The sequence below is a fragment of the Oncorhynchus keta genome, chromosome 20 (assembly GCF_023373465.1).
Source record: "Oncorhynchus keta strain PuntledgeMale-10-30-2019 chromosome 20, Oket_V2, whole genome shotgun sequence".
NCBI classification, from domain to species: Eukaryota; Metazoa; Chordata; class Actinopteri; order Salmoniformes; family Salmonidae; genus Oncorhynchus; species Oncorhynchus keta.
The window spans coordinates 8,197,506-8,211,306 of record NC_068440.1 but is presented as its reverse complement, the minus strand read 5'-3'; the positions used below and the strand labels follow the sequence as shown (position 1 = coordinate 8,211,306).

Here is a 13,801-nt window from a genome sequence, read left to right as displayed (position 1 = left end):
AATCATTTTCACGAGGCCCCTTGATTGTAAATCTGCAACTGATACATAAACCATAGGACAAATGGTAAGCCTTCTTGTGTAAACATTTTAATTCATAGGTCTATGATGGAACATGAAGGCACTCTTTCATTCAAATTTTCAAAGTACTTCATAAATGTAAAATGTATTGCCTAATTAAATAAATAAATAGACATGCTTTTCTGTAATCTCTGAAATTATGTCAGACCTCGCCACTTCTATAGAATACATGTATTGTGATCAAATTGAACTCCGTGTGCAGACATTGATACAATCAGCTGGGCTGTTTTACAGAGACATTTAAATCAAAATGAGTCCGTATTCCTTTCCATTTCTTACATCTTTGGCACTATTCAGACACGCAGCACGACTGCAAAGAAGACCACCTGGAACTCGACCACGGGTCCTTGTAGATGACGTCAATACGTCACGCCTGGAAGTAGCCAGCCAAAGAGGGAGTAGTCCACTGTTCAGGCGACCGAAGCGTTTGAATTTAGCTAGGTACTACCACTAATATTAACCTTGTACTATAACTTACTAGCTGCTGTAGGCGATTATCAACTCAACAATGTCATTGGCAGACGATGTCGGATGGACATGGTCCCCGGAGGAGACAAAGGTGCTGATCTCCGTATGGTCAAACGAACAGATTCTTCTGAAGATGGAGCAAACGTACAGAAACAAACATGTTTACAGCGAAATTTCGGAGCGGCTAAAGGACCTTGGTGTCAAACGGACGTGGAAGCAGTGTCAAAATAAAATGAAGGCATTGAAGTGGAGATACAGAGAAACACTGAGGAACCCGAGCAGCAGCCGACCGTGTCCGTTCTTTTCTGAACTGCACGAATTTCTCGCCGCCATGCCTGACATGCCCGAGTCTAAGGAAACCGACGATGATGAAGATAATGGTAAGCAAATTGAAATTAATAGTTTTCAGTGTCGCTATTGATGTGAAAATATCTGATTTGATTGGTCAAAGGACCAATTGGTGTAAAATAAAGTCGGTTGCCCGTGTAAACCCAGTCACACAGATCATCGTTTTCAAGAGTTTAAGGATGGATTTAGATGGGCAGCCCAGTTCAGTTATTTTTTTCCCCCACTAATTGATATTTTGACCAATCACATCAGCTCTTCTCACAGCAACTCTTTTACAGAGCTGATCTGATTGGTTAAAATACCAATGACTGAAAAACAAGATCAGAATTGGGCTGCCTGTCTAAAGATTGTAACCAGGCTTAATTGCAACCAGAAAAAGGTTCAAAAGAGAGAGCAGAGCGCTGGCTGGAGGACAAGCTTAGTTGAAATGGGGAATTCGTCCTCTTGTCTTTCCCAATATCCCCCAGACAACACACACACACACGTTGAGAGGCACAGTGTGCAGCACCCCTGGATGGAGAACAGCTGGGGGAGTTTAAGTGCCTTGCTCAAGAAAAACTGCCCTGCTGTTCGGATTTGGGCAAGGTGGGGAGGTTTGAAAAAAACTGTCTGAAAATCAATGCTTCATTATATTAAATTGACTGTAGTATGTTAGTAGTTATATTGAGGAGTGCCAAATAAATGCATGTAACTATTATTTAAAAAAATCTTAGTTACCTTCATTCATGTAGTTTACTCATTTCTGTTTCACTGACAGTGTAGAAGTAGTAACAAACTGTCCAATAGATGGCAAGCTTCTAGGCTACTGTATGGAGTGAGATAGCTGCCAAAAGGTTGAACATACACTACTGTTCAAAAGTTTGGGGTCACTTAGAAATGTCCTTGTTTTTGAAAGAAAAGCATTTTTGTTCATTTAAAATAACATCAAATTTATCAGTAATACAGTGTAGACATTGTTGATGTTGTAAATTACTATTGTAGCTGACCTGTTGCACCCTCGACATCCACTGTGATTATTATTATTTGACCCTGTTGGTCATCTATGAACGTTTGAACATCTTGGCCATGTTCTGTTAATCTCCACCCGGCACAGCTAGAAGAGGACTGGACACCCCTCATAGCCTGGTTCATCTCTAGGTTTCTTCCTAGGTTCTGGCCTTTCTAGGGAGTTTTTCCTAGCCACCGTAGTTCTACACCTGCATTGCTTGCTGTTTGGAGTTTTAGGCTGGGTTTCTGTACGGCACTTTGAGATATCAGCTGATGTAAGAAGGGCTTTATAAATACATTTGATTGAAACAGCAGATTTTTTTAATGGAATATCTATATAGGTGTAGAGGCTCATTATCAGCAACCATCACTCCTGTGTTCCAATGGCACGTTGTGTTAGATAATCCAAGTTTAGCATTTTAAAAGGCTAATTGATCATTAGAAAACACTTTTGCAATTATGTTAGCACAGCTGAAAACTGTTCTAATTAAAAAAGCAATAAAACTTGCCTTTAGACTTGTTGAGTATCTGGAGCATCAGCACTTGTGGGTTTGATAACAGGCTCAAAAATAACTTTCTTCTGAAACTCGGTAGTCTATTCTTGTTCTGAGAAATGAAGGCTATTCCATGTGAGAAATGGCCAAGAAACTGAAGATCGCATGCGCTGCACTTTATTTGTCTAGTAGGCAAATAGTCCTACATGAGGCTATAATGACTCTGACTGCATGCCTCCAGAAGAGGTGCTTTTCCTAAGGCGCATGGTGCTGTGGTGCTGCATGGAGATCACAAGCTCTTCAACTGGGCAGCAGTGTGTCGGAGGGAGTAGCCTATACGGTGACTACCTAAGACCACTGCAACAGAGTTATTGTAAAGTGTGGGAATAAACCTATGCCAGACTACGTTTAACCTCTCCCGTGTTATTTTCAAAGTCTGTGTGTTCATTACTAGATTCATATAAATCATGTCAAATTATTTTAACTTCATATTAACCCCTCCTACAGAATATGCTTTGGCTAAATTTAGTGATTAAATCAATATAAAAATATTCTAATGTATTTTGAGTAGCAAAGACTCCAGTGGCCATTCATAATTCATAGATTCACCAAACATCTATTATTGTTCCATGTTTTATTATTCCTGGTAGATACTACTGGTTATGTTTCATTATTCCTGGTAGATACTACTGGTTATGATTCATTATTCCTGGTAGATACTACTGGTTATGTTTCATTATTCCTGGTAGATACTACTGGTTATGATTCATTATTCCTGGTAGATACTACTGGTTATGATTCATTATTCCTGGTAGATACTACTGGTTATGATTCATTATTCCTGGTAGATACTACTGGTTATGATTCATTATTCCTGGTAGATACTACTGGTTGTGATTCATTATTCCTGGTAGATACTACTGGTTATGATTCATTATTCCTGGTAGATACTACTGGTTATGATTCATTATTCCTGGTAGATACTACTGGTTGTGATTCATTATTCCTGGTAGATACTACTGGTTATGATTGCAAACAGAGCCCAGAGAATCATGTGGTGCAATACCAAATGAGTCATATTTTGATAAGGTGCATGCGTGGGGATGTCTACGTAATTTTTTAATACGGTGTTATGCTTGTTTGCGTGTGTTATGTTTGTTCGCGTAGCACCCCTCACAGACCGTTTGGTGTACGTTTTTGGTTGTTGTTGGTGAGACGAAACTGCCCAAACTCTGAAAGGTATTATTGTATATGTCAGAATTGCAACACAAGATTTGTTCAAGCCTGCAATGTTAGTCTGTAATCGTAACATGGTGTTTGTATGTTCACAGATAAATTCCACATTTACGTTTCACGCATGGCTTTTCTTACGATCCTAACGATACATACGCTCAACCTTTTGGCAGGTATTTCGCTCCATGCTACTGCCACCCACATTCGGCTACTCGGCAACAAAGCCACATGACATGTAAAAGTCTGATAGTCCGCAATCGCAATAAAGGTGGCTTGAAACGTCAACAAAGCGTTTCTTTCCTACCAGGTCGTCCTCTTCCTCTGTCGTCTCTGCGTCTTCTGGTTCCTCCACTGCGGCTGGTGTCCGCAGCTCTATGGCAAGTTGTTCAGCGCAGAGACACAATGGACTACGGGTTGGTGGAGGAGTTTGTGACCACTGTGTTGGAGATAACCCCTGACCTGATGAGTTACAGAGAGAAAGTCCAGCTCGTCATGGGACTGCGGGCACAGGTGAGAAATTAAGAGGGGTGTGGTTGAGGTATGAAGTTGGGTGACCTTGTCCACATGTAGAGTTCCCTTGTGAAAGAGACCTTGGTTTCAGTGGGACTCCCCATAAAGGTAAAAATAGACAATCACATCAGCTTATTGGTCGCGTCCACAGTTTAGAAGATGTTATAAAATGTCAAACAAGTACACAAATACTTCAAATGGAATCATGTCTAATCAATCAATCAATCAATGTTTGTTATATTTCACACACATGATCATGGTTGAGTCCTCTACAGTAAGGGCCCCTAAAACCAGACCATATTATTTTTGGTACTAAGTGGATGTATGCCATATAACTGATTTACAATGGGTTCTGCAGCAGGAAGGTTCCACATAACCAATCATTTTTGCTGCTTTCTCTGATCATGCTCTCCGTCACAGTTTCTGTGTTAGCCAAACCGCTATGGTCTTTTCACGAAAACAAGCGCCCCTGCGGGTGTAGCCAGTATGGCGACTTGAGTGACATGGCTTCACTTGATACAGGCTTTGACTTTATAGTATATAGCACATACTAGAACATTATTATATCGTACTCACTGCCAGATTGGTTTGTGTCCAAAATGTTTCAGTGTTACCTGTTTGTTGACAGCTGGTTCTGGAGTTGTGTCGCTCTGATCATTCAGCCGACCCGGAGACCGTCCAGCCACACCTGAGCAGGATGAGGACCTGCATCATCACTCATAGAGAAAAGGAGGTGAGTGCCAGTCTGATCAAGACTTGTAACTCTGCCGGCCAGGTTAATTGACCTACTGTGTTATGTATACTTTCTGTAGATAGATACAGAGGTGGAGGCATCAGAGTCAAACTTCTTGGAACTTGTCCAAGCTCTTCTAGATGACCCACTTGAGAGGGAACACTTCTTCCAGGTTGGTGTGAGAACAATATTTCTGCTAAACTGACATTGAAATCTAGGCGTTAAACTGCACAGCAGTGCATGCACAATCTATTCCATATCCTATTCCATTGAAATCCTTGTTACTGGCTTACTCCGTACTGCTGAACCTCAGCTTGCATTAGCTAATATTGAGTTGACTTGTATAGTTACTAATTATGTCAATGGGATGCCTCACACTCAATTAAGAATGCATTTATTTAATCTGTTATACTCGACTCTTCTAGGAAGTTTTTCCAGAGGAATTTGGCCCCATGTATGACAAGGCACTGCAGACTCTGATGTGGGAGTTCCTCTCCAGGCTGGAGAAACTGCTCCCAACACCAACATTTCAACAGGTATGAGCAATTTGGGAAGAGCCGGCGGTGTCAGCCTTGGCCGATTGTTGAATTGATGTTGTCATATTGCTGAGTGTACCATACATTCTTGTTGTTATTTGGTCAATTGAATTTGTTGCACATTTTTAAAACCACCTCCCGTTCTCAGACAGCATCCTGGCTCAGACCTGCCCCCTCTGTGCTGAAGGAGTGTGCACAGTCTGTGACTCAACCTCAGCCTTTGAAGACTCTCCTCCAACACCACAGATGCCATGGCCATTTGTTCACTAATGGTAGGCTTTTTTTCCCCAGCTCTGTTTTCATAACAGTAGAAAATAAACGTATTACATTTAAACCTGCTACACTGGACGGGAACTTTTGCAGAGATGCTCCCATTGTTTGACAGGAAACCTGGGCATATGCTATGGGTGACGCTCTGTTTCTATTTTCAAGGTATCGATTTGGTAAACATCTGAGGGATAGGGCTGGAGAAATGTAACCACTTATATTCGTACACGACGCTATGGATGCAAGGACTGACCATCCATGATTCCAAAATTATAATTTGAACCATGTTGAGGCTATAAAGTGTTTGTTTACAAGTATGTTTACAAATAATGGATTAAAACAAGCATATACAGTGCATTCGGAAAGTATTCAGACCCCTTGACTTTTTAAGCATTTTGTTACGTTACAGCCGTATTCTAAAATGTATTGAATAGTTTTTTTCTCATCAATCTACACACAATACCCCATAATGACAAAGCAATAACATACCTTTAGACTTTTCCTAGAGCTGGCCGCCCGGCCAAACTGAGCAATCGGGGGAGAAGGGCCTTGGACAGGGAGGTGACCAAGAACCCGATGGTCTCTCTGACAGAGCTCCAGAGTTCCTCTGTGGAGAACCATCTAGAAGGACAACCACCTCTGCAGCACTCCACCAATCAGGCCTTTATGGTAGAGTGGCCAGACGGAAGCCACTCCTCAGTAAAAGGCACAGGACAGCCCGCTTGGAGTTTGCCAAAAGTCACCTAAAGACTCTGACTATGAGAAACCAGATTATCTGGCCTGATGAAACCAAGTTTGAACTCTTTGGCCTGAATACTAGGTGTCACATCTGGAGGAAACCTTGCACCCTTTTTTTCAGCTGCATTGATTGGGAGACTGGTCCGTATCAAGGGAAAGATGAACGGAGCAAAGTATAGAGAAATCCTTGATGTTAACCTGCTCAGGACCACAGGCTGGGGTGAAGTTCACCTTCCAACAGGACAGTGATCCTAAGTACACAGCCAAGACTACACAGGAGTGGCTTCAGGACAAGTCTCTAAATGTTCTTGAGTGGCCCAACCAGAGCCCAGACTTGAACATCTCTTGAGAGACCTGAAAATAGCTGTGCAGCAATGCTCCCCATCCAACCTGACAGCTTGAGAGGATCTGCAGAGAAGAATGGGAGAAATTCTCCAAATACAGGTGTGCCAAGTTTGTAGCATAATACCCAAGAAGACTTGAGGCTGTAATCACTGCCAAAGGTACTTCAACAAAGTACTGAGTAAATGGTCTGAATACTTATGTAAATGTAATATTTCAGTTTTTAGTTTTTTTTATATGCTTGCAGAAATGTCTAAAAACCTGTTTTCGCTTTGTCATATTTTGGTATTGTGTTTTAGATTGATGAGGAAAAAACAATTTGATCAATTTTAGAAGGCTGCAACAACAAAATATGCAAAAAGTCAAGTGGTCTGAATACCTTCCGAGTGCAATGTATATTCTTCAAGAATCAATGACTATATATCATTAAAGTCACAGGAAGACAAAATATTTTATTCTCTTTTTTTCAATGTTTCAGGTCATTCATCTTGTGCTGATGATCGCATCCTCTCTTCACTGTCTCACACGTTCTCGGAGAGGGTGGAAATGGACATCGATGAAGCACGCTCACATAGCCAGTCTGTAGCCACATGTGCACCCAAAAAAGAAAGGGACACTTTGATAGAGAAAGATCATGCAGAGAAGCCGCTGGGGATGAGTTTGGACACGGTTAAGAAGACAGTGGATATGACGGATAGAAGGAACGAAGAATGGGGAGAAGGGAACTATGAGGAGAGACTGCAGCATCAGTTGGCTTATAATGTTTTACAGGTCGAGGTTGTCGATGGAGAAGACATGTCCTCAACGTCATCGATGACAGCAGACGACGTCGGATGGACCTGCTGGACCCCTGATGAGACAACGGTGCTCATCTCTGTATGGTCAGATGAACAGATTCTTCATAAAATGGAGCAAAGTTATAGAAAAAAACATGTGTACAGAGAAATTTCGGAGTGTTTAAAGGAGCTTGGTGTCAAAAAGACAACGAAGCAGTGCCACAATAAGATAAAAGCCTTGAAGTGGAGATACAGAGAAACACTGAGGAACCCGAGCAGCCGACCGTGTCCGTTCTTTTCTCAACTGCACAAATTTCTCGCCGCCATGCCTGACATGCCTGGGCCCAAGGAAACTGTCAAGGTTTCCGATGAAGTCGTGTCTTTGAATCAGGATGAAGGGCCCGTGGATGTCGAGTCGGAGCATCTAAATGAGGAAATGGTTTCTAGAAAAGGGAAAGACGAGACCCTCACCAAAACGCAAACAGAAGAGGGAAAGAGGGATGATGCTTTTTGCAGCCCTCAAAGTGACAGCAAGATGAAAATCCCCCCCAGAAAACTTCGCAAACAGATGGTTGAAGATATGTCCTCAACAACATTGGTAGACAATGATACACGGACCTGGACCCTGGAGGGGACGAAAGCACTGATCTCTGTATGGTCAAACAAACAGGTTCTTCAGATGATGGAGCAGAGTTACCGAAAGAAACACGCGTACAGTGAAGTTTCCGAGCGGCTAAAGAACATTGGCATCAAAAGGACGTGGAAGCAGTGCCAATCAAAGATGAAGCACATGAAGCACAGCTACAGACGAGCACTGAGGAACCCAAGCAGTAGTGGCCGAGCGACCTGTCCATTCTTTTCTGAACTGCACACCTTTCTCGCCGCCATGCCTGACATGCCTGGTTCCAAGGAAACTGTCAAGGTTTCAGATGGAGTCATGTCTTCAGATCAGGATGAAGGGCCTCCTGTGGATGTCGAGTCGGAGCATCTAAATGAGGAAATGGTTTCTAGAAAAGGGAAAGACGAGACGCCCACCAGAGAGCCAACGGAAGAGAGAAAGAGGGATGAAAGTGACAGCCAAATTAATATTGGAAGAAAACGGGCAGTTGAAGATGTGTCTGATTTGGAACTTCAGCCCGTAGTGCCGCAAACCCAAGTTGATGCCAACGGTCTTGTGACAGGTGAGTAAAACATTTGTATATTTTTAAACAATATATTTATTGTGTGTGTGTGTGTGTGTGTGTGTGGAATTAACTCCATGGTTTAAGTTGGGGGTATGGCAGTTGTGGGTGAAGTAACTGGGTTGAGAGTGACATCTCTGTGTTCTTTAACAATGGTACTTCTCTCCTCTCAACACCAGGTGGTAATCCTCGTCCTGCTTCCCATACCACGGGGCAGTCTTCTAAAAGAAGCAAACGTGCCAAAATATGCTCCTTATGTGGGAAGAGTTTTGTTGAAGCAAAGGATTTGACAACTCACATGAGATCTCACACTGAGCAGAGCCCTCACCAGTGCACCCAGTGTGGGGAAGGCTTTGAACATCCGGACGACTTACAAAAACATTGGCAGAATGATTGTGAGGAGATGATGAAACAGGAGGTCAATGAACATCAGCATGGAAAGGACAGGATCTCGGGAGAGTCCAGTAATGCAAGTACTGATCCAAACACATGCCATCTAAGCCATGAGACTTTTCAAGTTCAGTATATGTTGAGAAGGCATCTTATTGTGTTTCACAAAGGCAGAAGACTTTTTAAGTGTCCTCTTTGTCTGAAGGCTTTTGCCTTCCTTAGTGCTTTGAAGAAACACCAGAGTAACAAAAGAGGTTGTCCTACAAGTGAAGCTGTCAAAAAAGGGAAGGAGTTAGGGTCAAATAACCCTTCTGCACGCATAACTCCAGGACTTCCCTTAAATAAAAATAATTCCAAAACGTGCCCTGTATGCCATGCAACTTTTTCACAAACGTCTAGTTTGAAAAGCCACTATTTTTACCATCATGCCCCAGACAAAAGCCGCTTCAAGTGTCCCCGATGTTTGAAGGCTTTTGTATCCCACAGTCAAAGGAAGAGACACCAGCAGAGCAAAAGAGGTTGTCGGTTAGATAGAAGTCACAAAAATGGGAGTAGGCCAGCATGGTCGACGACTCTTAGGGAAAAGAGAAATGAGATTCCTCAGCCGTCCAGTACAGCAACCCAGGAACCAACAACCTCTCAAGTTCCCACCACTACAGCACAGTCCTCTAATAAAAAGACAATTCCCAAAGCATGTCCCGTATGCCAGAAGACTTTTAAATTTGAAGCAACCATGGTAAGGCACATTGCTTCTCACCAAAAGGAAAGTCTCAACAAGTGCCCTGACATCTTGAAGTGCACCTTTTGTGACGAGATCTTTTCACAGGGCATGGACCTGAAGAGCCACTACAGTCGTACTCATCAATTTACTGGGCCGTTCCCATGCCCTTCTTGTCAGAAGACTTTTGTTTCGTTAACTGAGCTGCGCTTACATCAGAGAAATGAGTCCACTCCTTACCAGTGCTCTGTGTGCCAGCGATTATTCCGAACACAGTATACCCTGACTATTCACGAGCGAATTCACACAGGGGAGAAACCATTCCTCTGCGCCGAGTGTGGAAAGGGTTTCCGGAGTGAAAAACTACTACAATCACACTCTAAGAGTCATGTTGAGGGAAAACCCCATTCTTGCTCCACTTGTGGGAAAAGGTTCCAGAGAAGAGAGCTATTGAAACAACACATGTTACATCACAAAGATGCGGCTTTCATCTGCCCAGACTGCGGGAAGAAGTTTTTTCAGTTGGTATGGTTAAGAAGGCATATGTTAATCCACACTGGCGAGAGACCGTTCCTCTGTGATCTCTGCGGGAAAGGTTTCAAATCTACAGCTGAATTGAGGATACACACCCAGACACACACTGGAGAACGGCCATTCAAGTGCCAAGAGTGTGGAAAAGGTTGTAGGCAGAAGAGTGAGCTGCAGGAGCATCTACGGAGACACACAGGGGAGCGGCCGTATCCGTGTCCCGTATGCGATAAACGCTTTTATGTCAGCAAAGATAGAAAACGACACATGCTCATCCATACTGGAGAGAAGCCATTCAAATGTCATGTATGTGGCATGGCGTTCAACCGTAGAACACTTTTGAGGGTACACCAAAAAAACAAGTTGTGTTTATATAGCCATACAAGTCCCCTACATTATACCCCCCTACATTACACATCATTGTAATGTTGGGGATTTGTGGTCCTCGATCAGTGTTTGGATTCATTAAAGTAATCTGTTATATATATTGCTCATTACATTTGAGAAAAGTAATTGTTTACGTTACATATTACTCGTCATCATATGAACGAAGCCCCACCGAGGCGCTATGCTCGGTGCTGAATCCTTCATTCACAATTGGCAATTGATAGCCTAATGTTGTCACCCATCAGACTATTGTGATTTTAATCTGGTCTGGTCAGGCGACATCTATTATATGTGTGAAATGAGTTTTGATCTGCCATTAGTCAACTGTCAGGTGAAGGAAGGGCAGCGGGTGGAATAAGTCCTCCTAAAGATAGGGTAATGAGAGATTCAAACTACAGTGGTGTCTGAAATGATTGACACCCTTGATAAAGATGAGCAAAAATGTCACAAATAAATATTTGAAATACTGAGCTATATTGTATGTTTAAAAAAAAGGGAAATATTATTTTATACTAATACAATTGCTCAGATGAAGAGATTTTGTTGAACAATTATTTTATTTTTTAAAGGTAGGGGTCAAAATGAATGCCTCGCGTTCATTCCAGATCCTTGATATCCTTCGTCTGCGTTTATGGACCGCCCTCTTCAGTTCAAAGGTTAGGTTTTCAATGGGTTTCAATTGCAAAATGGCATCATACTTGGAAAGATGGTTTCATCTGTGGACATTTGAGGCTTGAAGAATGATTGATGGATTGGCCACTGCAGGTGATAATCCAGCATTTGCAGAAAGAGAAAATTAGGAATGTACAGTACCAGTCAAAAGTTTGGACACATCTACACATTCAAGGGTTTTTCTTTTTTTGAATTATTTTCTACATTGTAAAACTAGACATTGACATCAACTATGAAATAACACATATGGAATCATGTAGTAACCAGACAAGAGTGCAAAGCAAAGGGTGGCTACTTTGAAGGATCTAAAAAATCAAATATATTTACATTTGTTTAACACATTTTTGGTTACTACATGATTCCATATATGTTATTTCATAGTTTTGATGTCTTACAATGTAGAAATAGGAAAAACAAAGAAAAATCCTTGAATGAGTAGGTGTCAACTTTTGACTGGTACTGTATGTATAATTATTTAACTGCATGTACTATACATGTGAGTAAAAAATAGCTGTTAGTAGAATTATGGTTGTCCATTAGTTTAGTGCAATCAGGAGTGGTGTTGGGGGAATAAATTAAAGGGATTAGAAATTATGCAAATAATTACATTTATATAATTAGGAATTTGAATACTATAATGTTCATGAACCTTCTTATGATGGTCCAAAGGTCAGTCATATTGGTCAGGGAGTTTGTCAACATGGTTTGCCAGTGCTGTGGTAAGATATTGTGAAGAATTTACCTGCACTGTATTTTTGTTAGCTAGCAAGACAGTTTTAGAGGAATGACTCAATTTTTTTTATTAACCGTAAATATGCCAACATTCGATTCAAACAATCCACAGCCATACACTGTCTCGAATCAGTTGATATGATTTAAGCCGAAACCACACAGAGCGACGGTGTCAATTTGCTTGCGAGAGTAGAGCGCGTGAATTCCATGATAAACGGTTGTATTGTTATGTTCGCTATGTAGCCCTTGTCAATTCTTGTTGTGTTCCTTTTTGACTCACTTTATATGTCCTACGGGAGCCACTGTATCGGCCACCTGTTATGTTGGGTCACAAGGAGAGTTGTAGCTACCATACTGTACTGGTTTATATAAAGTGTTTAGCTAGTCTCATTCTTTCTACATAACAGTATTCTCTCTTGGACAGAGTTCCTTCAGTTTCCCAGCCATAGCCTGCCTAGGCTATATGCCTGTGTTGAAATTAAAGGCATAAAGTTATTGTTTTCAAATATGTATTATTGACACTGGCAGCTAAACTTAACACAAAATAGACAATTGACTATAAATGTTAATTCCTGACATAATGCACACCGTTTATTTTCTGGCAATTTATCTGCTCACTTTACCAGCATTACTTTGTGTAGCCGCGAGAAAAATTAACGTGCTTTCTAAATTGAAGCACATGATGCCGTTGACGCTCGCGACCCATCTGTATTCTCTCATTCCTGCTTGTAAAAAATAAAAATGCTTTTCGCTTGATTTGGGCTTGACAAGTAGTAAATGCAACACCTACTGATATTGTATCATATAATGGCACTCACAGCTTTCCAAGAACAAATCTGATATTTATACAGAAAATGTGTATAAAATTCATATAAACTGTATTTATTAGATGACAATATTTTAGGGTGACTAAAATCCCATTAGACAATTTATGACATCACATGCTTTTTATTTTCCTACATATGTAAAAGCAGGAAATGCATCACCTATGCCTTTACTGCCATTCATTCCAATTAGACTGGTTTTGGATTTCTCCCTGACCAAGATGGCTGCCATTTTGATCCCATTATGGAACTTTGAGGATAAATGACATACGCCCTCTAGTAATATAATAGGATCTCTATGGATAGAACCCACAAATAAGCAGATAAGATTGTTGGTTTAGATGTGTGCTTGAGTTCTTTATCTTGCTGGAAAATCACTTGTGGCCAAGTTTCAGCATCCTGGCAGAGGCAACCAGGTTTTTTTGGCTAAAATGATCTGTTGCTGGGTAGTTCAGGATGGCATTAGTTTTAATCAGCTAACTTACTTTTAGGGGATAAACTAGGTGGCAATATCCAAATATTGGTTGATTTGTTAGTCATCTATGGCTACCTGGTCTCAGACCATTTCTTATTGTTCTGTACGTAAATCTGAACCATTCCATTAAGTATGATATTTTACATCCGTGCAGATTGTCCACTAAAGTAAACTGGGTGAACTATATTTCCCTCTGTTTACTGTCAAAGTGAAACTCGATTTCTCATATCCTGTTGTCCGTCTTTGCTATTACTGTATCTTTTTACACTGACGTTACATTGGAGGGAGGTATACGGGTCTTAAAGGAGAGAAACAAAGGATATGTGGATATCAAAAGACCACTATAATACCTAACAAGTTAGTTCACAAGATGTGCATATTAAT

General features: G+C 41.3%; 1 protein-coding gene across 2 annotated transcripts; it reads left to right on the top strand.

Moving 5' to 3' along the window:
* The first annotated feature begins 578 nt into the window (after nucleotides 1-578).
* LOC118399280 (zinc finger protein Xfin-like) lies at nucleotides 579-12,874 on the top strand. 2 transcript variants are annotated; one of them, XM_052472004.1, is made up of 9 exons: nucleotides 781-926; nucleotides 1,362-1,479; nucleotides 3,916-4,118; nucleotides 4,747-4,851; nucleotides 4,931-5,023; nucleotides 5,277-5,387; nucleotides 5,536-5,659; nucleotides 7,213-8,691; nucleotides 8,871-12,874. In XM_052472004.1, the coding sequence occupies exons 3-9, from the start codon at nucleotides 4,011-4,013 to the stop codon at nucleotides 10,751-10,753; spliced, it is 3,903 nt and encodes a 1,300-aa protein (XP_052327964.1). In that variant the 5' UTR covers nucleotides 781-926; nucleotides 1,362-1,479; nucleotides 3,916-4,010; the 3' UTR covers nucleotides 10,754-12,874. The 2 variants fall into 2 exon arrangements, with proteins under 2 accessions (XP_052327963.1, XP_052327964.1); XM_052472003.1 differs by lacking the exon at nucleotides 1,362-1,479 and having other exon boundaries at nucleotides 579-926.
* The last annotated feature ends 927 nt before the right edge of the window (nucleotides 12,875-13,801 follow it).